This window comes from Myotis yumanensis, unplaced genomic scaffold (genome assembly GCF_028538775.1).
Source record: "Myotis yumanensis isolate MYYU_CA2020_CCGP unplaced genomic scaffold, mMyoYum1.0.hap1 SCAF_8, whole genome shotgun sequence".
Classification (NCBI taxonomy): Eukaryota; Metazoa; Chordata; class Mammalia; order Chiroptera; family Vespertilionidae; genus Myotis; species Myotis yumanensis.
Genome location: NW_027223759.1, coordinates 68712552 through 68737820, shown reverse-complemented (window position 1 = coordinate 68737820; position 25269 = coordinate 68712552). Strand labels below are relative to the sequence as shown.

At 38.5% G+C, this 25269-nt stretch overlaps 1 protein-coding gene across 2 annotated transcripts in view; it reads left to right on the top strand.

The window, feature by feature from the left end:
• ARHGAP15 (Rho GTPase activating protein 15) overlaps positions 1–25269 on the top strand; it is a 662894-nt gene that overhangs the window by 73749 nt on the left and 563876 nt on the right. For both annotated transcript variants that reach the window (XM_070423457.1, XM_070423458.1), the window contains exons 3-4: positions 7910–7978; positions 23789–23850. In XM_070423457.1, the coding sequence (XP_070279558.1) occupies positions 7910–7978; positions 23789–23850 (131 nt within the window). The remainder of the gene's footprint in view (positions 1–7909; positions 7979–23788; positions 23851–25269) is intronic.

The following is a 25269-nucleotide window of genomic DNA, read 5'->3' as shown; positions in this document are numbered from 1 at the left end:
GTCTTTTATGAAAATGTGCTGCCTTTTAGAATTTTTTTTGATAGGAAAAAGATGGCAGATCCCTGGATATCTGGAAGCAGTAGCTTGCCAGAAACATTTCCAATCAAAAGCCAGAATAACCCATGAAGTCTGTTCTGATTACTGAAGACGTTGAACTAGTCCTAACTTCAAACAGTAGATATTTCCACACTTTAGTGCTATATGACAGCTCTATTCATTCCACAATGTCAAATTCTTTGGTTTTGGCCATTGGGTATTTATGCATTTCTGGCTAGGAAAGCAGAGAAGCCTAATTTGATTCTGGAGCCAAAAGTTTTCAGGCCCTGTTCCTTTGGAACTTGGACTGCAGAATTTTGGCACTGTATAAAGACTAGGACAGAGCAAGTAGTCACACATAACTAACTGACTCAACAGAGCATATTCAGGGAGAAAGATCATGCCTATACATGGATAACCATTCTCCAAAGCAGACTGACAACACCCTGAATTCAATCACCCTTGAATAAACACACAAGGAAAGCATGGCTTCAACATGCCTCCTGGCACTGCTCTCCAATGCTGTCTGATTGGTTTGCGTTCCATAGGCCAGGCTGCAGATACAGCCATTACTGTTGTTCTTACTTATGTCTGTCTGCTGTCTGATAACAAGCATTCATATGCTTTGGATCATTAAAGTCACAACCTCCTATGCCAGTCTATTCCTCTCCATGAGTTCGCTGTAGATTGGAATGAGAGAGGCTATTTCTGTTGCTTTTTCTTTCTATTAGGACCTTCAGTCAGGGTTATTTCTGAGGTCTGAATATTATAGCTTGCACCCTTGCCCCTATTGAGCATATAAATTGTCTTCCCATTAAGCTGGTTCTTTTTGCCTGATTTATTTCTATTGCTGCTGCTTGTGCCTTTTCAATGCAAGGCAAGTGATTTGTGCTGGAGCTGCAATAGACAAAAAGTGCTGTAACTTAAGCTGTTTCCTGGTGTCATCGCTATCTGCGAGAGGTCTGCTGTACTTACACCCATGCTAAATTTCTTCTGACAGACTCCAGGTGGTGGGGATTTTCACAATCCAACCCATTTCAGTGTTAGAACTTGTCATTTGGAGCTCTGTGGATTCATCCCTTTCATTTCACTGTTGGTAGCAGGCTGGGTACATTTGTATATCTACCTGTATGAGGCCACATGAGTCCACAGGTATAATCAAAGGTGGAGAAATGCAACTTTCTCTTTTAGAAAGAGAAAGAGAGAGAGAGAGAGAGAGAGAGAGAGAGAGAGAAGAGAGAATTGTCACTTGTAGTATTATGCAGGCTGCCCATCTAAACCCATCATTGCCTGGCATCTACACACTAAGGGCAAGGATCCAGCCAACTTGTGAGTGGGCACCATGCCATCTGAGCAGATGGGCATAGAAGTCGGCAGCCAGTAGACCATGTATGTGCATCAACTGTGGGTGTTGAGGGCAGGATTCCCAGAGGAAAATGTCCTAACAGCTGTCTGGCCTGAGCCAACATACTTACGACCAAGGAAAAGTGCCATCCTTCAATCCTGCTGAGTTGGATTAACCTTCAGAACTAAATCTGCTTTTTCGGCAGCAGAAGGTGAGTTTGGGGGTCTATGAAAACCTCAAAGAATAACTGAGAAAGGAAACTGAAATGATACGATTATTAGATATTCACTAAAGATGCTGAGAGCATTTCCATGCATATTTTAAATATTTGACCAAAAGTCTGTTAATTCTTAAAAAAAATGTCATAGTTATTAAAAGCATTGCCTCTCACAATGCTTCTAGAATTGACCTTTCCACACAGACAGAGCATTTTCAATGAATCAAATAGTACATTTCCATCTTTGCATTAAAAAATAATGATATATGAGGAATGGTATCAAAAGACTATAGAAATCCGATTGTGAATAAATATCTTTAACAAACTTTACATAATATGGATCAAGTTGTTGTATAATGGATTATAGCTTTCCAAAGAAGAAAAAAATTTCTTCAGCTATTGAACATACACCTGAAAATATAACAAGGAAACTTGAAATTTCAACTTAAGCTCTTCTGGGACATGAAAGAGACTTTATATTTGAGACTGAAAATAAAGCCTGATTCTAATTTGTTGAGACTTTCCAGATAGTTGAACTTCATGAAATTAGATATAAGGTTCTGCCAACATAGCCAAATGATGAATTGGCAATGATTTGTTTCATTTGGCTAAAAATAGACCATTTTAATAACTTAAACATTCAATAATTGTTTATTTTCTATTTTGTTTTGTTCTGTGGTGCTTGTGCTTTTTGTGTGATAGCTTTCTTGATATCATTTTCTGTTGTCTTAAATCTTTTATTTAAAAGATAACATGACTTTCAGTTGTGGAGGAAATGTCAGTTTGGCACAAGGGTTATATTTTTTACTATCTAGTCTCTAAACTATTTTTTGGTAATATCAACAGAGGAAATATCTCTGTTGTAAAGCGTAAAAGAGATGAATACACTATTTTAACTGATAATTTTAGTAACTTTTGCTATAGATCTAACAAATTACATGCTATCTTAGTTATAATAACATTATAAGTAGAATAAAATGTTTATGGGTCTATTTTGGCCTTGAGTTTCTTATTATATCAGTTTATAAATACATAACTACATATAAATTAACCTACAGAGAAAGAAGGAAATAAATTTAAAAATTAACACAATACATAAATCTACTTCATATAAATTCCATATAAATAACACCTTTCAGTCCGAGAAAACTGTCTTGGAAAGTGAAAACATGGGAGAAAGAGAGGGGGCGGGGGGAGAGAGAGAACTAAAGGAAATAGTATTTAGCAATAAATAAGGAAGTACACATAGATCATAATTAATTTTTCTTTAAAGAGGAAGTTATGTGGCAGTTTAATTTTCTTCTTAGAAGAACACAGTGGTTGGGACTAAATAAAGCAAGGGAAAAATATCAAGGAGTTAAAATCATTCCAGTAAGTGTTTCCCTTTGTCTGTCTGAAAGATGGGAAAATGTGGTTAAAGCTGAATTTAACTCAACTAGACTTCCCCAGGATTGAAAGGCTGGTGAACACTACAGGTGACTCAGACACTGACCAAAGAATATTCAACAAACTAAAAAGAAAAAAAAGTCAATAAACTTTAATATGTCCCCAGAAGGTTTACAAATATTTTCCTTTCATTTTCTGCAGGGGATAAAAGAGCTAAAAGAGTGGCAGATTTCTGATTGACAACATACAACTGAAAGAGGTTATGGAAAAGCCAAAAATACAAAAGAGGGACATTTGCTTTGGATGCCCACTATGGCAATTGGATGATATTGTGGGCAGAGGGAGGACTAGAATATAAATCTTAAACACTATATGTGTGATACATTGATATGGAACAAAACAGAAGAATTTGGATTTTTATGATTTATATCTTTATCTCAATTAGGACTATGAAAGATACATTTAGTTAGTGGTAGAGTAATTGTGAGACATGGATGACTTTACAGTGTCCACAAACAGATAAGACAGAGAGGAAAAACATGATAAGGTAATGTCCTCATATCTTACATTTTTTTTCTCAACAGCAGTTACCTTCCACATAAACACAATTTTAAAAATATAGCCAGTACTTAGGTTTATGATTATTATTTCTGAACAACTAAATTGTTGTAAATACAAAAAATATTGGCCATGTTTCCACATAAAACAAACTAACAAAAACTTCACTGATATCTCTTAATTTCTGATTGTGATAGCTTTAAGAAATGTAATTTTGCAAAACAAATGAAAATCTGAACATAAGAATTGGGATACACCAAAAAAGAGAGAGGGTGGGAGAGAGAGAGAGAGAGAGAGAGAGAGAGAGAAACTTTTGAGAACCGTAAAGATAAAAACTCAACTTAGCCACAAATTTATTTCTGTTTTTTATCTAAGTATCCAGGGAGGTTGGTAATGGGAGGTATGCCTCAGAAAATGTATGTGTCTGTGAAAATGTTGGAACAAACTAATGCTTTTACTCAAGTGATTTTATTTCAATTTTAAGCCACAAGATATAAACTTTCATCAAAAATGGTAATCTATTTAAAAACAGAGCTATGTGGAATGTTTCATGTTTATGTATAACTTTCACAGTAGACCCTCCTACACCAGAAAAATAAAATGCCCAAATTATGTTATATTTACAGTTTTTAATATATCAAGTACTATTTCCACCCATCAGTTTCATATCCTTTAAATAGATAAAAATGAAAAAGGAATGGAAGAAAAAATGAAGATACTTTGAAAAAGTGACTTTTTAATTCTTTTTTTTGAAAGGAAAGATATCTGGAAAACTTAATTATCATGCATATTATAATAAGAGCAAAAAGGAACTTAAAGGAAAATTTGCATTGAACACTCTGAGTACTCCATTTTTCTACTTTGCTTTGCACAAAGCTAAAGTACTTGGGAATGAGCAGGGAAGTAGAAGGAGAAAGAGTGGTGGGTGATAATAAAGCAGGAAAAACTCATAGATTTGATCTAAAAATGTTGCAGTGATATGTTAACCTGATATTGAGTTCAAAAAAGCCAAATCAGCCCTAGCTGGTTGGCTCAGTGGATAGAGTATTGGCCTACGGACTTTAAGGGTCCTGGGTTAGATTCCGGTCAAGGGCACATGCCCTGGTTATGGGCTCCATCCAAGGGAGGCCCAAGCAGGAGACAGCCCAGTGATGATTCTCTCTCATTATTGATGTTTCTCTCTTTCTCTCCCCTTCCTTCCTCTCTGAAATCAATAAAAATATATTTTAAAAAATAAGTAAAATATATATCTTTAAAAAAAAACAAATCAGAAGACATTTGTATTTAATTTTCCCCCCAATGATAGCTACAAATCATTTCTATTTACTGAACACAATAAATCAGTAGGAAGATAGCATCATTAAAAAGAAAAAGAAGATGAAGTCTGACATTTTTTTTCACCTGAGAAGGAAAGATTGTCATCAACTCAAGTATTTACTATGAAAATTCAGTTACTTAAAATCTAGAACACTGTGATAGAAAAGCAGTTTAAGACATAACCATGTCACCTCTAAAGAGAGAAACTTTAAATTATTAAGGCTTCTTTTTGCTAAAGTACTGGAGATTCTCAAATAGGAACTTGGAAATGATGTTGAAACCAACATTTTATAATTTGAATATAAGAATTAGCAAACAAAAATAGGCTATGAACACAAATATGTGGTAGATATACATACATGTCTACTTAATGTTTAGAGGAAGGATCTGTATACTATCTCAGAACATTTGGAAACAAAAAAAGTTCCAAAAACCATATTGTCAGGCTTCCTCAGAAGAAATGCTTCTGGAATTCAAGGAGAAAATAATCCTATCTAATAATAGACAAACATGGTAATTGACCATGCCTTCGCTAGGCCTCCCATTGGCTAATCAGCACGATAGGCAGATTAACTGCCAACAAAGATGGCGGCTAATTTGCATACTACAGGCAGGGCGGGACAGTGCCATCTCGCCTGCCCCACCGCCATCTGGGCCTGCTATTTGCGACCAGGGGTTGTGGGGTGGGACAGCACCATCCCACCTGCCCTGCCGTCATCCGGGCCTGCTATCTGCGAACCGGGGTGGCGGACGTCTGTGTGCGACCCAATCCGGGGCGGCTGGGCGGGGCAGCAGCAATCGGCCAGCCCTCCCTGGCTTCCCATGTGCGACCCAACCCGAGGAGGCTGGGCGGGGCAGCAGTGATCCGCTGGCCTGCCCGTCCGCCGTCCGGGCGTCCTGACCCAGGGCAGCGCCCCAACCCCCAGATCGGCCCTGCCATGTGCGCGACCCCGGGAGGCGGGGCAGGCACCGAGGGATCGGGCCTGCCATCTGCCACCCGGGGAGCGGGCCTAAGCCAGCAGGTGGTTATCTCCTGAGGGGTCCCAGACTGTGAGAGGGCACAAGTTGGGCTGAGGGACACCCCCCCCCCAAACCCCCTCCCCGCCAGTGCACAAATTTTTGTGCACCGGGCCTCTAGTGTATTTAAATAAAGTTATATCAAGCTACTATTAATATTATTACTGTTATTTAAGTTTTCCAAATTCAGGGATTAATTAATGATTCCTGCAAAAGTGAAAGCACCTAAGATCACACAATGGATCACACTTCTGCCTGCATTTTGAAACTTATCCAGAAGAAATTTGCAGAACAAAATGTAGGTTTTTGATATCAGATACATTTAGAAGTTATGAAATTCTGGAGAAAAACGTAGGACCATCCAAAATAAAATACTCTCTTTGCAATACTAGTAGTAGAGATGTTTTATAATTTTAACAAAGGAAGTGCATTTTGAGCACCTACTATTAGAAATGACCAGCAAATGAGTGTACTGTACATTAGGTGTTGACTGGCTAAATTGAATGGTTTATAAGGACATATAATGTCTTAAATGGGAATGTTCCTCAAGAATGTGCCACATAATGATTTGCAAAATTACCAGATAGCACTAATAAGTTATTTATAAATAATTATATGAATTCTATAATATTTTTATATATATACATATATTCTTTGAATCAGACTTCAATCAAAACTTGGTTGACCTCAAGTTTCTTTATAATTATTTCAGTTAAGTATATCATCATGTACAGACAGCTCTCTTAAAACATCCTAATTTTCCTGATAACCATGCAAGACAACTGAACAATTTGGATCCAGAATTTCCTAAATCATAAGTCTCAGTCAACATAATCTGATTTGGGATAATAACATATTTCTGTGCCTAATGCTTCACTGAGAAGAGCAGTAAAGCAAAAGACAGGTGATGAAATTTCTTCTGCACTCCCCTCCCTCCCCCCCATCTTCATAACCAGGTTGAACATGATAGATTGGCTAGCTTATTGATTTAGGAATTATCAGCAATATTACTTCCCCTAAAGGAATATTAAGATGATTTATAACAGATTTGAAACCCAATTTCTAGCTTCCTGTGTAACTATGTACAAATTTATAAGTTTGACTCTCTTCAAATTCCTATCTCAAATATCTATTTATGCACACAGGGATTTCAACTTTATAGTTCCCTAAGCATTTAATGCCTGTCTTTATACATATACATTTATATTGTTGGAGAAATAATAAATTGAAATCAAATATTGCACTTTATTGAAGGCTTAGATCCATGTTAAAATATTACCCATATTTATGACTAACTGTGGTTTCTTTAGAGTTACTTAAAACAATCTGTGTCTGTGTTTCTAACACTTATGAAAAGAGGGTAATATAACTAACTTCTTAAGGTTTGGATGAGAATAATATGTATTAATGAATGCAAAACACTTAGAATAGTGCCTGGCAAATAATAAGTACTCAAGAAATGATAGCAGACAATATTATCATATCATTTATCAATTTGAATTTTGTTTATACCATGGAACTAATGGTTTCCTTCAAGGGTGAAATGTGTGTGCTCAATAACTGGTTATTTCTGTTTCAATTTCTTCTCATTAAAATTTGTTTACCAAACTTCAGTCATGCACTTATTATGTTTGTGGTTTTTTTTCCAGATTTCATATAGTTAAATAACTATGTCAATGAAAAATATTTTATCATTAATATATGTCATCATTTTTTCTCCTAAACCTCAAGACATAGACATCTTCCTAGGTTCAAAATGAAGAACATAGACCCCACAACTTGTAGGAAGTTACATGGTAGACAGAGAATGTGGAATATGAAATATTGCAGCCAACCATCTTTGAGTACACATTTTATTCAAATTAGTCAGTCTCAAAAGATTTACTTCCTATGTTATATTTAATTTATTTACCTTCTTGAATGAATCTGAATATGGTTGTTTTCATGTACACTCACTAATTTATATTCTTTGAAATCATTTGTAGCTTTTTAAAAGAAAAAAATAATAGCATCAAATGTCAATACTTTTGCAGATATCACGACACAGAAGGAATCATTCACAGCATGTCTTGAACGATGTTATTCCTCCATTGGAACAATTGGTAAGTGATTCCTTCACTCCAAGACTGTATTCTTTACCTACTGCTACAAAGTGAATTTATCCCAAAACTCAGCAACTTAAAACAGCACACATTAATACCTCATGTTTTTGTGAGTCAGGAACCTAGCAGAGTCCCCTAACTCGGAATATCTCAAAAGGTTACAATCAGAGTTTGAGCCAGAATTGGGGTCACATCTGAAGGCTTGGCTCATGTACATGGTTATTGGTGGGTTCAGTTCCTCCAGGGCTGTTGGTCAGAGCATTCTCAGTTACCTGCCACATGGGCTTCTCCAGCAGGACAGCTTGCTTTTTCAAAGCACACAGCAAGCTGAGCAGGCAAGAGAGTCTACTAACAAGACAGAAGTCAAAATCTCTTGTAATCTAATGGTGGAAATGATATTCTATCAACTTTGCCACATTATTTTGGTCAGAAGCAAATTATTAAATGGAGTCTACACTCAAGGGGAAGGAATTACATAAGGCTGTGAATTATAGCAATCAGAGATTGTGGGGGCCTATGGCACATTTTAACAGTTTTTTAAGGAAAAATTCATCTCTTACTATTAGAGTCTATGTCTACCAGAGTAGGTTTTTGTTTTTCACTTTTATATATTGTCCAAATGACTAGAAAAGTTCATGAAACATTAAAAACAATAAATGAATGAAAAGATACTTAAAAAATATATGTCCACATTTCTTATATATTCTGATGCTTTTTCTGTTAATGACCTCATTTTTGATAAATACAATGCCCTTTTTCTTCAAGCTCATACTTCTTGCTGTATTTCACATTGGTCAACATGCTACCAATCTATTGGCTCACAGGATGCTACACAGTGATGACTTTATTCCTATTTATCTCCTGCTATTCCATTACTATTAACTTTGGGATTTCTAATTTTTAACACTAAAATATGTATTTTCTTGGTTTAGTCATATTTTCTTTTGCTTTGCATGTTCTAGATCTCTCGACTTCACTCTAGCTAATGCCTCCATTACTCTCCTCTGGTTTAGAATAAAAATTCCTTTTAAGAATTGTCTACTTTTACTCTTGTTAATTTCTCCCCTCTCTTTATCTCTTGAACCAACTCCATTTAGGCTTTTATCCCAACAACTCACGCTCTATCAAGGTCATCAGTTGCTTTCATATTGCTTAAATTCATCCATATAGTTTCAAGTTTTCTCCATAGTAAACCTACCTGAATATTAAACCCAATTGATAATTCTCTTTTTTGGAGGCAATGTTTTCTTCACTTGGCTAGTAAACTGCTTTCCAGTACTGTATATTGTGACATTTTCACTTATATGTCTAACATACATCTCAAATTGAACATATCCTAAACTGATTCTGATTTTCTCCTACACCTAATGTTCTCCATTTTATAATGTGCTAATAGTATTTTCCAGATGCTTCCGTCAAAACTCATAAAGTCACCTTTGACTTCTTTGTTTCTCTTACAAGATAAACTTAAACATCAAATAACCCTGTTAGCTCTATCTTTAAAATCAGTTCAGTTCTCATCACTGATGTGCCCACTTTCATCCTTGCTCTCTACTTTTTATTTTCAACACAACAACCAAAGTGACATTAAGATACAAGTTACATTATGTCACTCCTTGTCTCAAATTCTTCTCTGGTTTCCCATAACTCCTAGCGTAAAAACTGAACAACATCCAGTGGTTCATCTGATCCTACTGGTCCCAGCTAGCCAGTTGGCCTCATTTTCTTCTTTCTCCCAGTTCATTCTGCTCCAGCCAAACTGACCACCTTACTTCTTCCAAAGGGCCATTAAAACTGTTTTATCCTCTGCCTGATATAAAATAATTCATTTGATGCCTAGAAATTTGTAAGGCTTATTACTTCATTTGCTTTGTATCTCGATTCAAATATTACCTTTTATTTATTTAAGTTCTCTATTTTTTTAAAAAAATATTTTTATTGATTTCTGAGAGGAAAGGAGAGGGAGAGAGAGATAGAAACATCAGTGATGAGAGAGAATCATTGATCGGCTGCCTCCTGCATGCCCCCTACTGGGGATCGAGCCCGCAACCCAGGCATGTGCCCTTGACTAGAATCGAACCTGGGACCCTTCAGTCCACAGGCCAACGCTCTATCCACTGAGCCAAACCAGCTAGGGCTAAGTTCTCTATTTTTTAAAGTATTACATAAGTCTCCTTTTTTCCCCATTGACCTCTCCCCGGCCGCTCCCACCCCCGAGCACATGCCCTCACCCCCGCTACTGTCTGTGTCCATTGGTTATGCTCACATGCATGCATATAAGTCCTTTGGTTGATCTCTTACCCCCATCTCCTGCCTTCCCTCTTAGGTTTGTCTGTCTGCTCGATGCTTCTATGTCTCTGGTTCTATTTTTGTTCATCAGTTTATGTTGTTCATTATATTTCACAAATGAGTGAGATCATGTGATATTTGTTCTCTGACTGGCTTATTTAGCTTAGCATAATGCTCTCCAGGTCCATCCATGCTGTTGCAACTGATAAATTCCACCTTTTAAGGTAGGTGTTTCCTAATCTCTCTTAAAAACAAGCAAACAATCCCTCCTCACCATTTCCATTCACAATCCTTTTCTCTGACCCTAATTTAATGTTCCCCATAGAACTTACAAACATGTAACATACTATAATTTTTTTTGTTTTTTATCTCATCAGAATATTCTATGAGAGCAAGGGTACTATCTCCTATTTTTATAACTCTGTTTCCATTATAACAATTGCTATAACATGGAAGCACTCAGTAAATATATGTTAAATGAGTACACAAATGAGACAGTTAATGGCTTTGGTTTTTACTTCCAGGCCTACATAATACACAGGTCTATCCTTGTATACATTCTCCTCATTATCTCATCCTATATCTATATCTTGAAGTTCGAATTAATCATTTGTTCTGGTATGTCTCTGTGTCATCTCAGAAGTGAAATCTCCTAAGCTGATTCCCCTTTGCACTGAGCTCATCTGCATTAGTAGTAAACATTTATCTAGGCTTAGAACACATTTTCTTTGGCTCCTTTATTTTCTCTATGACCCTTCAGCATTTTTGGAAGCAGTTTGTTCACAATGGATGTGGAGCCCACATTTTTCTTAATGTGTACAGGCAAACCCTTGCCCAGACCTCCCAATGCCTCTGATCTCAATCCCTCTACTGTCCCTTGTACCCAGTGCTACACAAGATCATTGCCCTTCTACACCAACCTTCTTTAAACAGTACCTTTATTATTTCATTCTTCTTGTCAAAACATTCAACAGCTTCCTATTTTCTATAACACTAAGTCTATAGACCTCTTTCATGGTCCCTGATTTACCTTATTTATTATCTACTCCCAAATACATACCCTTAGGCCAGCAATAGTAACATGATTAAGACATGACTCTTACTCTGAAGGAGCTTAAATTTTCTGTAACAATTATTATTTTTTCACCCCAGCACTCTTGTTGTTCACTCTTATTTCATGGGTAATAGGCTTGTTTCATGGCTAGACTATAAATGCTTTGAAGTTAGGGGTCATGACTTCTATTTTCTTTCTTATATAATACTTCACTTTATATTGCTTTTGGCACTAGTTTTTGTTCAAAAAAGACATGCTTGCCAATTGATTCAATATTAAGATATTAAAGGTTTATTAAATATTGTTGATTTAAAATATTAATGAATATATGACTGCTTTTCATAGTGAAAGCCAATTTTTCAATGTAATTACATGTAACAGTATCTTATTTTAATAGTTAATTACTCAGATATCAACAAAGATAACATTTCCCCACCATTTTCCCCCTCCACCTCACACCTACCCCACAACTCTTATTTATGAATCACTCCATCATGATGGGCAATGCCAGAATAGCCACCAATTCCCCCAAACAGCAAATTCTGATTACTTTTTAACTACTATGTTTTACACCAAGACTTGAATTATCCCAGAACCTATGAAGTCTTCTTTACATATGACTAATCTAACTTATATATGTATATGTATATTTGACCTAGATCTACATATTTTTCCACAAGTCTGGCATTTTTCTTATTTCTAGCCCTACAATTCTCCTGCTTTCCCTCATGCCTCAGTGTTGCTTCTGAAGTCATGCACAGGTTTTGGCAGTAGTTTCCCTTAGCATTAACTATCAGAATGAGCTACCACAGATGAGATAACATACATTAAAACTGTTTATAAAGTAATAAAATTCTTTAAGTTGGTGTTATTACTCATTATTTTCATGATGTCGATTTTTGAGATTATTTATGTCCAACATTTGGTGCTATATAAATCTTACTTTTTTCATCTCTTATATTCAGAACATTGTTGAACATTTTCCAGGGATCATGAGAGGCTTTGGCTTTAAGCATAACTGGCAAAATCATTCCATTAGATCCATCCCCTTTGGAGGAAAATGATTTATTTTACAAAAGTGGCATCTGCCATCATGGGGGCTCTAAAAGATGCTATCATCCTTTGGTGGCCATGCTTTACCTCCGAATGTTTTCTTTAATAAAGTAGATTGTGATCAATGTGGTTAAATAGAAGCATAATGTGTTTCTTTCAAATATTGACAAAAGAATAAATTCTTAATTAGAATCTCATGGTGGAAACTACCCCATTCACTGACAGGTGACATCATTTCTGCCGCATGGTATTCAAATCCATGTGCAACCAATACAAGAGCCCTAAATTCTTTTCTGAGAATCTATATGGATGCTTAGCAGGCACTATAATGCATTGACAATTTTAAACATGAAACATAAACTATACCAATATGTGTTTATTACCTGATCTTGTATACTTTATAATATAACTGTTCATGAGACCTAATTATTTTCATGGCACTTTCCTTTTTCCCCCCGAAAAAGAAATTTTCGAGAAAAATAACCCTGTTTAGAACATGTTAAATCTTTATCATCTTTATTTTTTATCAAAAGAGTAAAAGACATGTCTATGGATAACCCTGCAGGAGTCAAAAGCCTGTGGCAGGTTTCAAAGAATCATCTGTTCCCTCCTGAGCTAGGAGGATTTGGAGGACAGAGCTCTGGAAGTTGCCAGGCCTTGGGGGCAAAGCAGGTTTTTGTAGATAAACCTTAAGTCACAGATTCTACCTTTTGGAGCCAGATATCATTTAGTAGATTAATTAATACTTGTGAGGACTTTGAGGATGAAAGGCATTGTGAGCACACAGTGTTTTCTTATTTTAAAACAAAAGACAGCCACTTTCGGGGAATGATTCTATTGACTAAACCGAAGGAAAAAATCCACAAGTGCTTCAGTCTTTCAGAATTCTACTTTGGCGAGATAAAATTAGGTTTTCTGAAATAACATGCTCCCAGATACTTAAGCTGGTAGTATGTTAATAATAATTATATAATTTAATGACTAATAGAAACCATTTCCATGTTTTCATTGTTTCATGCACCCTTTCTTGTCTCAAGTAGGAGTGTGTTTATAAATTCTGATATTTGTTGAGGCCATTCCTGTGCTAGTTTTTGGGTATGCATTGATATGCCAAATACTCATGTTCTTTCTTGAGGGACTTTCAATCTATGGGTAAAGAGAAGTGTTCAATAAGTAAGGCAATAAATCATTCCATAAATGCATATTACAAAACCTGCTTTAACAGCAGAAAAACAAGTTTCTGTGTGAGAGGGAGAGCCTACCTTGGATTGAGTAGTCATAAAAACACTCTTTGAAGGGGACATTTAAGTTGAGATATGCAGTTTGGAGATTGTCAAGCAAAGAACTGGAAGAAGAATGATTCAAACAGAAGGAACATCAAGGGCAAAGGTCTAGAGGACAGAACAAATGGTTACATTTGGAAAAGTACAAGAATCACACACTGGCTAAAATGGAGAAATAAGTCAGGGGATGTGAGCAGATGGGGGCGGGGGGTGATTCTCAAATCATGAAGGCCTGGAGCTGATGGTAAGGAGTTTAGAAACCATTAAAACACAAGAGGTTCAAATAATTTTTCCCATCCAGACACACATTTTAAGTTCATTTAACTCTAGAGTAGAGAAAAAGAACACACAACAACAAAAATGCTATTAACATTGAGTAACCCTGTCTGCCCTACTGCTTAGACTGATTATATATATATATATATGCACACACACACACACACACACACACACATATTCATATGTATATACATATATATACACACTAGAGGCCCAGTGCACAAAAATTTGTGCATTTGGGGGGCGGGGGTCCTTCAGCCCGGCCTGCGCCCATTTGCAGTCCAGGACCCCTTGGGGGATGTCCACCTGTTGACTTAGGCCCACTCCCCAGGGGATCAGGCTTAAGCTTGCAGTCAGACATCCTTCTGGCATCCAGGGAGCCCTCGGGGAATGTCCGACTAAAGGCTTAGGCCCCCAAGGGATGGGGTCTAAACCATTAGTTGGACATTCTTAGTGCTGCCACGGAGGTGGGAGAGGCTCCTGCCACCACCTCTGCGCTGGCCAGCCATGAGCCAGCTTCTGGCTGAGTGGTACTCCCCATATGGAAGTGCACTGACCACCAGGAGGCAGCTCCTGCATTGAGCGTCTGCCCCCTGATGTCCAGTGCGCATCATAGCAACTGGTCATTCTGCCGTTCAGTCAATTTGCATATTAGCTTTTTATTATTATTATATAGGATGTCCCTATTTCATCTTTTGCCCCCTCTACCCAGCTCTTGCCCCCCACTTCTCTCTGGCAATCACCATACTGTTGTCTGTGTCCATGGGCTGTGTATATATTTTCTTTGGCTAATCCCTTCTTTAAATTCACTTCTTTAAATTTTTATTTTCAGATAAGTGCTTATAACTGAACTATTATATATTTTTCTATTATATCATTTAGAATTAAGATATTTTTTAATTGAACCCTTGTAAATTTTAGCACAATTTAATAAATTATGTTAGAAGCAATTAGGAGATTTTTCATGTAATGCAGATACATTTCAATTAATATTTTATTAATTTTTAATTTTTTAATATTTTAATTTGAAATAATCTCATATATGTAAAAAAAAAAACCTATAAAATACAACAGCATATTATATATACCCTTCACCCAATTTCTTAGGTGTTAATAATTTAAACAACCATTATACAACTAACACAATTTGGAATATTTTTTTCTTATAATCTCTTTAATGTTACTTAATCCATTTACTTTGTTTTTGTTAATCTTCACCCAAGGATATTTTTCCATTGAATTTTAGAGAGAGTGAAGGGAAAGGGAGAGACACACTGATTGGTTGCCTTCTGCACATGCTTTGATAGGGACTGGGGATCAAGCCAGCAACTGAGGTACATGCCCTTGACTGGAATCGAACCTGGGACCCTTCAGTCCATGGGCTAATGCTCTATCCACTGAGCAAAACAGGCTGCAGCTTAATTCATTTACTTTTAATCTATATGTGTCTTTATATTTAAAGTGGGTTTTGTTTTTGATTCACCCTCATAATCTGTCTTTTAATTGGTGCATTTATGCCACTGACTTTCAGAGTGCTTACTGATAGAGTTACTGACATATCAGGTGACTTCTGGGGCTTCTGGGGCTTCTGGGGCCTGCCAGCAGCCTGGGATCAGGTCCGATCATGGGCAGCAGGCGGCTTCTGGGGCTTCTGGGGCCGGCCAGCGGCCCAGGATCAGATCTGATCACGGTCGGCAGGCAGGCAGCTTCTGGGGTCGCACACGGGGGCCTGGATGGTGGCTCGCCCTGGTGGCTCGCGCTGTCCCGCCCTGCCTACATTGTGCAAATTAGCCACCATCTTCGTTGGCAGTTAATTTGCATATCGTGCTGATTAGCCAATGGGAGGCGTAGCGAAGGTACGGTCAATTACCATGTTTGTCTATTCTTAGATAGGATATGCCTAAGAGACTGGTCGACCAATCGCTATGACACGCACTGACCACCAGGGGGCAGACGCTCAATGCAGGAGCTGGCTCCGGTGGTCAGTGCACTCCCACGGCAGTTATGTTGCTCAGCTGACCGACAGGCACCAGAAGCTGGGCTCACTGCTGGCAAGCGCAGCTGCAGCAGTGCAACCCTCTCCTGCCTCCACAGCAGTGCTACCAAGCAGCAGCTGCGGCAGGCGCAGTGGGGCTGGGGTGATGGGAGTGGCCCAGCCCAGGCTCAGGCTCCTCCCCAGCTGCCTGCCACTTTGTGCACTACTACATCCCTTGGGGAATGTTGGATGGCCAGTTTGGCCCAATCCCCACAGGCTAGGCTTGGTCTGTGGGGATTGGGCTAAAACTGACTCTCCAACATCCCCTGAAGGATCCGATTGTGAGAGGGCGCAGGCCAGGCTGAGGGACCCCACCAGTGCATGAATCCATGCACCGGGCCTCTAGTTAGGTTACAACAAAAAATGAATTACGCTAATAACTGGCCTAGACAGTACAGAGAAGGCCATTCTTACTGAGCTCCAATAGCAGGCGAAGAAATAGCAATATAGTTATATCAAGGACACAAAGAAATATAATTCAGGACAGAAGAGAAACTGAAGAGGAGGAAGGAGAGGTGAGATACAGGAAAAGTCTCCAGAAGACTGAAGAGACTGAAGAAAGTTTTTGAGACACAAAGAGGTGCCTTCATGAGCCTGTTTCCCAAACAGAATCTGGATTTTTTGGTCTGACCAAACAAAACACACTGGTTACAAGATGAAAGTCTTAGGAAAAAGGCTATGGGGGTTTTTAGACATCAAATACTAGCTTTTTCAAAATGACATTTTGATGATTTAGGGGTAAATAAATCAGGACATGTGGGTAAAATTTCCTTTGAAATACACAGGGGTTTAAAATGATGGGGAAAATATTTGGCAAGACATAATATGTGCTTTGCCAAACCCAACATTAGAAAAATGGTTCAAGACATTCAGCAGAACCCCAAAGCCTAACATGCTCTCTCATTCTCAGTGAGAGAAAGAAAGGGAGAATATCCATGAGACTATTGAGCAACATGTATATAGATGGTTATTAATAGGTTGCAGTGAGCAAACTCTGCCTAACTCTAAGGCCTGAAATCAAGACCAGCTTCTCAAGAACTTCTTGGAGAATGCTTAGTTGCTCCTTCCCTGGCACCACTCATGCATGACCCGGAATCATTTTCCTTTGCTGTTCTTATATTCTCCTTTTCGTGTAATCAGTGTATCCAACTTGAATTTTGGCTTACCACTTTTTAAAAGTATGTGAACAGTAAATTATATATTTACATTAGGCAAACCATTATATTTCATGATTTCATGTCTCTAAAAACATCATATTTCAAGTTATATGTAAGATATTTCTATAATTAAGCATTTAATTCTTTATAAAATTAGTGCTTTATATGACATACAGAAAAGCTGTATTTTGAAGATGATTTGTCCCCTCACTTTCATTTCTGTTCCTAATGAATTGCATCTACAGCAAGTCCACATATAAGGTTAACAGATCTGATATAACAAAAAAGAGACAGTATAAAAATAAGTGGAGATGGAGAAGAAAAATGTAAACAGTGAGCTCCAAGGAGAGAAGTGGTACACCCTAAAGACATTGTCATGAGAAGGAAAGCCAGTGGAGTTATGTAGGATGAATACGTTCCAGAGATATACAGCATGCTAATATACAGCATGCTGATTATTGTTAATAAGATTGTATTATATACTAGACATGTGCTAAGAGATTAGATCTAAGGTGCTCTTACCACACACAAAAAAGAAAAGGTAAGAAAGGTAACTATGTGAGGAGATGGATGTGTTAATTAGCTCGACTATAGTAATCATTTCATTATGTATATGTATGATTGTACAAAACACTATGTTGTACAACTTCAGTATAATTTTTATTTTAAAAATAGAAAAAATGAAAAATAAATTAAAAATTAAGCCAATGGAAAGAAGACAGGCAGAAATATCTATTTCTGTGGGTAATGGAGAAGTAAAAAAAGAATTTAAGAGGAAAAGAGGAGCATAACTTAGGAGTAAAATGATATAACCAGGTGTGTCCCCATTCTGAGTTTTATAATAGAAACTAGAGGCTCGGTGCATGGATTGGTGCACCATTGGGGTCCCTTGGCCTGGCCTGTGCCCTCTCACAATCTGGTACCCTTCAGGGGATGTCAGAGAGCTGGTTTCAGCCCGATCTCTGCAGGCCAGGCCGAGGGACCCTCTTATATGCATACTAGAGGCCCGGTGTACGGTGCACAAATCCATACACCGGGCCTCTAGTATGCATATAAGATCTTGGGTTAATCTTTTCTCGCCCTCCCTTCTCCCCCCTTCACTCTGAGATTCATCAGTCTGTTCCATGTTTCTATGCCTGTGGTTTCTACTCCTGCATTGAGCATCTGCTCCCTAGTGGTTAGTGAACATCATAGCTACCAGCCAGCCAGTCGGCCAGTCAGCCAGTCGCTTAGGCTTTTATATAGAGAGAGAGAGACTAGAGGCCCGGTACACGAAAATTCGTGCACTCGGAGCGGGGGATGGGGGGTGTCTCTCAGCTCAGCCTGCGTGCTCTCACAATCCAGGGCCCCTTGGGTAGGATCCAGTCCCATCGCAGCATGGCTCTGGTTCCCCGGGCCTGCGGGCCAGTGGGGAGGGACCAAGAGGCCAGTCTGATCGCAGCATGGCTTTGGTTCCCCAGAGCCTGCGGGCGGGGGGAGGACCAAGAGGCCAGTCCAATGGCAGCATGGCTCTGGTTCCCCAGAGCCTGCTGGAGGGTGGAGGGACCCAGAGGCCAGTCCAGTGGCAGCATGGCTCCGTTCCCACAGCTCCCTCCCGCTGCTGCACCATGAGGGGCTGGGACCCAGCACTGACTCCCGCTGCGGGCAGCCAGGACCCAGGACTGACTTCCACCTTGCCGGCCAGGACCCTAGCCTGGTGTTTGATTGTCCGTCCGGACGTTTAGGTCGTGATGGCCCCTGACTCTTTATATATTAGGATTATAAAATCAAACAAGATTAACAGAAAAGTACTGAGAGCTATTAAAAGTTCAGAAAAAATGTAGTAAGTGCCTCATAATTAAATAGGAAAATAAATTCTAAATCTGTTTGACAATTACAGTAGCCTGGTGTTGTAGTTACAGAAAGGTGAGGCATAGTTCTCCTGGAGCAGGGCAGTCCATCAGAGACGGATTCACAGAGTGGCAATATTTTGAATGGCCCTCACAAGTTTAGGGCTGTCTCAGTTTTTTGGGTCTAAAAAAATTATATTTATCAAAGTTATCAGGGCTTAGAGAGATAATGATCCCTAGGGACTATCTACTAGTAACCAAATTGTAAGTCTGATGTATAAACTATAATTTTGATTTATAAATTTATGTAATGGATATTCTGACTATTTTAGGCACCCACATTCTACATCAAAGGACCTAGGAAGTTGATTTAGGAGTCAGAGTGTTGCCAGTGAACACAGAATCAGAACAAAGGGGAAAAAGAAGAATGACTTAAATACAATAGCTGAGTAAATGTTATAAGGAGTAAGGGCTTTGTGGTTCTGGTGTTGAAAGCCAAGTTTTCCTCATCAAAATCCGGTGAAAGTCTTAGATCCAGTTCATTTCCTTTTATCAACATGTATTTTGACAGGACTCTTTTGGTGTACTGGTGCTGATGAAAACCTATTGTTTTCAATTCTACTTCTTTATCTGAGAACAACGTGGAGACTTCACATAAAAAAATTGCAGTGTCTATACTTATGAGTGTAGGCTGGTCTTTCTGCCACAAGTGTTACATTAATCAGAGATCGCCTTCTGCTCTCCTGCCTTGTCTCTCACCTCCAATTAAGGTTGATAAACCGGTGCTATCTGGATATCCTACTACCATGCATTCTTTTCATCTGTATTTGAGCAGAGTTTGGTCTACTGAGTATGTCCTCAATGCTAGAAGACTGGCTGGCATCCAATCTAGACAAATTGCTGACCTTTCCTGCCACTTAGCATTAAATAGGACTTCTATGGGACATTGGACAAATAGCTCAAGAAGCCAGATTCAGCATCTAAAGATTGGTTGACATTTGTTAAGTATTCATAATTTAGGGAGTGTTACTATCTTAAAGACCTTCAAGTTGGCCCAGAACTTGGCATTATGATATCCTCAACTTAGACCTAAAACTATATATAATTTTATATATTACTAGAGATAAGACCACCTGAGTCCTAGATGACCAACATACTCAACTGTAATTTATGTATCATTGTCCTTTCAAACCATGGCATGACCATAAGTTAGGAATAAATAATTAGAATAATTAGTATGGTACCATGTATAAACCTACATGCAAAATACATGGAAATCTTTTGCTTGACCTAATACTTCTGCCAGCTCCTATGAGCCTCCCAGAATAATTGATTCTTGGTGCCTAAAACATAATGAGACATTTCAAAATATGATGACAAGGACTACTAAAGTAATTTAAAATCTACCTCATAAAATATTTGCTTGCCAGAATGGGACTTAAAATAAGGCAGTGCTTTCTGTGTTGGAAGCCTAGTTGGAGTTTTCTATTCCAGGGCAAAAGCTGGCCTAAGTGTCCGAGGTGGCTGGAGGGGATTATTGTATCCATTCCCCTTAAAAGCAAAACAGGGTGAACATAGCAGCTGTATTGAAGGGGAAGGTTTTCTTTCTTTTTTTTTTTAACTTGAAAATTGGTTGAAAGAATGAATGCCTGTAGATAAATATAAAGAGACAATGGGGATAAATGAACACTTTCCAGAGGTGAGAATGTGTGCATGATGTCTGTATGTGTATATAACTACAGGTAGAAACATTCATGCAGACACTTGTAGATATGTAAGAATGTGCACACTAGTAATAGTAAGTGTTGTAGGTAAGAGTACACAGTAAAAGGATGATTAGCTTCTTCTTATTACACTGAAGGCAGCCTGGATTTTGGAAGATATAGGAAAATATTACTAAATTGCCATTTACCCCTTCCTCTTTCCTTTTTCCCGGGCCTCTTTGCGGTTATACCTGACAACTGTAATGCATTGACTCAAGACCATGGGAAATGGCTCAGCCTGTTTAATGGCAATTAAGTCAAATGTATAGAGTTCTAACATGAGATATACAGACCCTGGCCCTAATCTAAGGTACCTTGAAAAGGCCCAGCAGATTCTGGAAGAACATAGTTTATGTGTTCAAGGAGATGGAATTTTAAGGTAAATAATTTTAGCATGCTTATGTTGATTTCCCCCCTGCATGAGTATTAACTTTTGCCTTTCACATTCCTCTTTCTGAGAAATGATCAACAAAACACTTATCTGGTCTACCCCGTGGCCTTTTAGTGAATATTTTTGGGGTAAGGAAGGGTATATTCTTAGCTGAGAAAGCATGCATCAATTTTTCTGATGGGTAGAGAGGTTTTGTGGCTTTTTGGTAGATAAATTCAGGCTTTTGGTAAATTTTATTTTCATCAGATGAAAGCTTAAGTAAAACAAATTTTGTCTATGGTTACACAACAAAATTTCTCAATATACATTCATAAAGAAAGGGACCTCCTTTGTGATGCTAATTGCTACTGAAAACATCCTTCTTTCAGGCATTTGTAGAAACCAGTGCTACCCAGAGTTACACACTGAACTTATTATATGGGTTTTAGTGGGTAGACAAATAAGATTCCTTGGCACCAAGAAAAGGGAACAGAATACATGGAATAAAAGGTGGGGAAAGCAAATGAATAGATGTATCCAAGTATAAAAAAGTCACTAATGAGCATCATGATTCTAAAAATTGTGCAAGAGAGCTTTCTTATACTCTTTTACCCTGTGGAGAGCATGCTGAAGTAAAAAGAATTTTCTGGAAATGTTGATATGTGAAAAATTCTTTACTATGATTATCATAAATCATCACAATTATCTTAATCATTATTCAAAAATCTTCTCCTCTAATATATTTTTGAAGGTTAAGTACTGTACTTTGTATTAGGAGTGTAATAATGAACAAGTGAGAAAAGATATTGCCTAGATCAGAGTGGGTCTGTAAACAGCCAATTCTTTAACTGGTGAAATTTCAGTGGTTCGGGACAACTCATTGTCAAATATCTCTTCCTTTCATCTGTCACAATACAGATTGAATTTCTTGGCTTTTTCAGGTTCCTATAACGATTTAAATAAAAATTTAAACAGTCCATTATTCATTCACTCATTTGATCAAACAGTATTTATTATTGTGACTCTTGGTGCCATCCAGGACTCTAGGTTCTGGGAATCCAGGTCAGAAAGGTAAAGTCACAGCACAGGTGCAGACACAAGCGAGTAAGTGGACCATTACAGACAATCCCATAAAAGCTATGATAGTGACAATGGCAGAATGGAAATGGAGATTCAGGACAGGGGCCCCTAAAAGAGATTGCAGAGGAATCATGGGGAAACTCTAACAGACACATTGCATTTTAAATTAGATGTCACATGTTTAGGAGTTTGTTAGAGGAAGGCCTGGTGGAGGTGGAATATTACAGCAAGAAGAAAGCATCTAGGGTGTCACTGAGTGAGGTCCTTCAATATTAGGCAGGTGACTTCTTTTTTATTTTTATTGATTTCCGAGAGGAAGAGAGAGGGAGGGAGAGAGAGAAACATCAATGATGAGAGAGAATCATTGATCGGATGCCTCCTGCACATCCCCTACTGGGGATCAAGCTCACAACCCTGGGCATGTGCCCTGACCAGGAATCAAACCAGCAACCTCCTGTTTAATAGGTTAATGCTCAACCACTGAGCCACGCTGGTAGGGCAGGCAGGTGACTTCTTAAATCTTTTATCATATAGCACGGGAGAGAAGGTGTCAGCAATTCATCAAGATGAAAAGAGGGAGCACAGGGTAAGCTCATAGAATGGAGGTGTGTGAAATAAGGGGAAGGTAGAAATAGAATGTTAAGAAACTAAAACAGCACTGGCTGTTTTGGCTCAGTGGATAGAGCGTCAGCCTGCAGACTGGAGGGTCCGAGGTTCGATTCCAGTCAAGGGCACATGCTCGGGTTGCAGGCTTGATCCCCAGTAGGGGGCGTGCAGGAGGCTGCCCATCAATGATTCTCATCACTGATGTTTCTATCTCTGTCTCCCTCTCCCTTCCTCTCTGAAATCAATACCAATATTAAAAAAATACATATTGGTTGAAACTCAAACACTTATTATAGACTTTTCTGGGAGTCACTAGATCACAATTTGCATGATGCATTTATTACCCTAGAACTCCATAAAACTTCTGTGGTGTTATAAAAAATTATTGAATCTCCTTTAAGAATCTTGCTGATGTACAAGTAATGAGAGCCAATACATACAAACAGGAAAGGAAACAAACCCACATTATAGAAGAAGTTAGTGGGATGGTGTTACGCAGCATATCTTGGTAACAACAAAATACATGCAATGTCACTGTTTTAAATGTCCTTCCATGGTTCACATGACTCAGTTACCTGGCTCCATTGAATTTTTCTAGATCCCTGGCCTCAGCAGGTTCATGAGGAAGTGGGGGTGAGGAATAAAAAACAAAAGAACTTTTCCAAGGATGATCAGTAAAATTAAGGAGAGCATCAAATTTGTCTTTGTTTTACTGTTGTTAATCAATTTTGCAAGCAAGTTACTTCAATGGCCAGAAGGAAAAGCAAGTAAAGGTGTATCACCATGTAACAAATCATTCACATTACTCTTTGTAATCTTTCTTCTGGATATTTAAGGTCTTGTAATGACTATCATCTTGCAGGCACTTCCCATAAGCTATATATGCATTATTAATGAAGTTCTATGACTGGAAACTTCTATCACTACAATGACTTTTGGAAAGCATAGGTTCATTTAAACTAATAATGCATGGGAGTTTGTCACAGTTTTAACATATGCATTCTTCTTGCAGATGGTTGAAAAAGAAGGTTATCTTCAAAAAGCTAAGATTGCCGATGGAGGAAAGAAACTAAGGTAATAAAAGTTATTTAATTCACTTTTATATGACTGATAATTCCCCATCTCCTCTACTTGTGCCATCCCTGTTGTTTGAAAGTAAGGCCCTATGTTTCAAGACTAGAATACGCTCTATTACTATGCTCGTTATTTTCACTATAGTTATAGTTTTCCAATAAAAGTCTTATGTTCTATATTGTTGCACAGAATCTATATATAGTAAAGCCTAAGTGACCGTTAGAACCAGTTGGCCAGAACAGCTGGTCTCTCTGATGTGCACTGACCACCCAGGGGCAGACGCTCAATGCAGGAGCTGCCCCCTGGTGGTCAGTGTGCTCCCACAGCAGGAGCACCACTCAGCCAGAAGCCAGGCTCATGGCTGATGAGCACAGCTGCAGCGGTGGCAGGTGGTGGGCGGCGGGAAGTGGGAGTGGCGGGGCACCCGGCCCTGGCTAGGGTTCCTCCCTGGCCGCTTGCTGCTTCGGCACTGCTACATCCCTCGGGGGATGTTGGACTGCCGGTTTCGGCCTGATCCCCACAGGCCAGCAGTCCAACATCCCCCGAGGGGTCCTGGCCAGGCTGAGGGACCCCACCCGTGCATGAATTCATGCACCTGGCCTCTAGTACATAAATAAAGTGCTCTTGTCTTCTTAGGACTTGAAATCTTTAAAAAATGCAAAGAAATAAGATAATGGGTTTGATATCTCATATTAACAGATTAAGGGGTGAATGGACTTGTATTGCATTAAATTAAATTTTCCTATAATACATTGCAAGCATAGTTGTTGTTGTTGTTTTCATCAAATGAGGATCTGACATACATTTGTTACCCAAATAAAAATAATTTGAGAAAAACAAAAGGAAAATGAAATCATTTACCAGATAAAAAGTTGAAAGTTGCATTTGGTGGTGAGATGAACACAGTAGGTGAGAGAAATTAGAAAAGGTAATAAGCATTCCTCAGTCAACAACAGAAAAAACCTTGAAGGAGAAAAGTTAATAGGAGGGTAGAGAAAGACACTAGAATATTGTGTATGTGTGGAATATTTAGAAATAATTACCTCCATTTTAGATTTTTTCCTATTTTTTATATAGGTTCTATCACAGTTGACTCTTGAACAACGTGGAAGGTTAGGGGTGCCTATCCCCCACGTAGTTGAAAATCTGCCTATCATGTTGTTTCTTAAAGTGGCCCTTCACTTTGGTTAATTCAATCAACCTGAAATTGAAAACAGTATTTTTGTTTCACTGTTGGGAATCCGCAGTGGGGAATCTGCATTTGGGAATGCAAAAATAGTGCTTTCCATCCCCTTGGTTGAATCTTCTAGGACAGTGGTTCTCAACCTTCCTAATGCCGCGACCCTTTAATACAGTTCCTCATGTTGTGGTGACCCCCAACCATAAAATTATTTTCGCTGCTACTTCATAACTGTAATT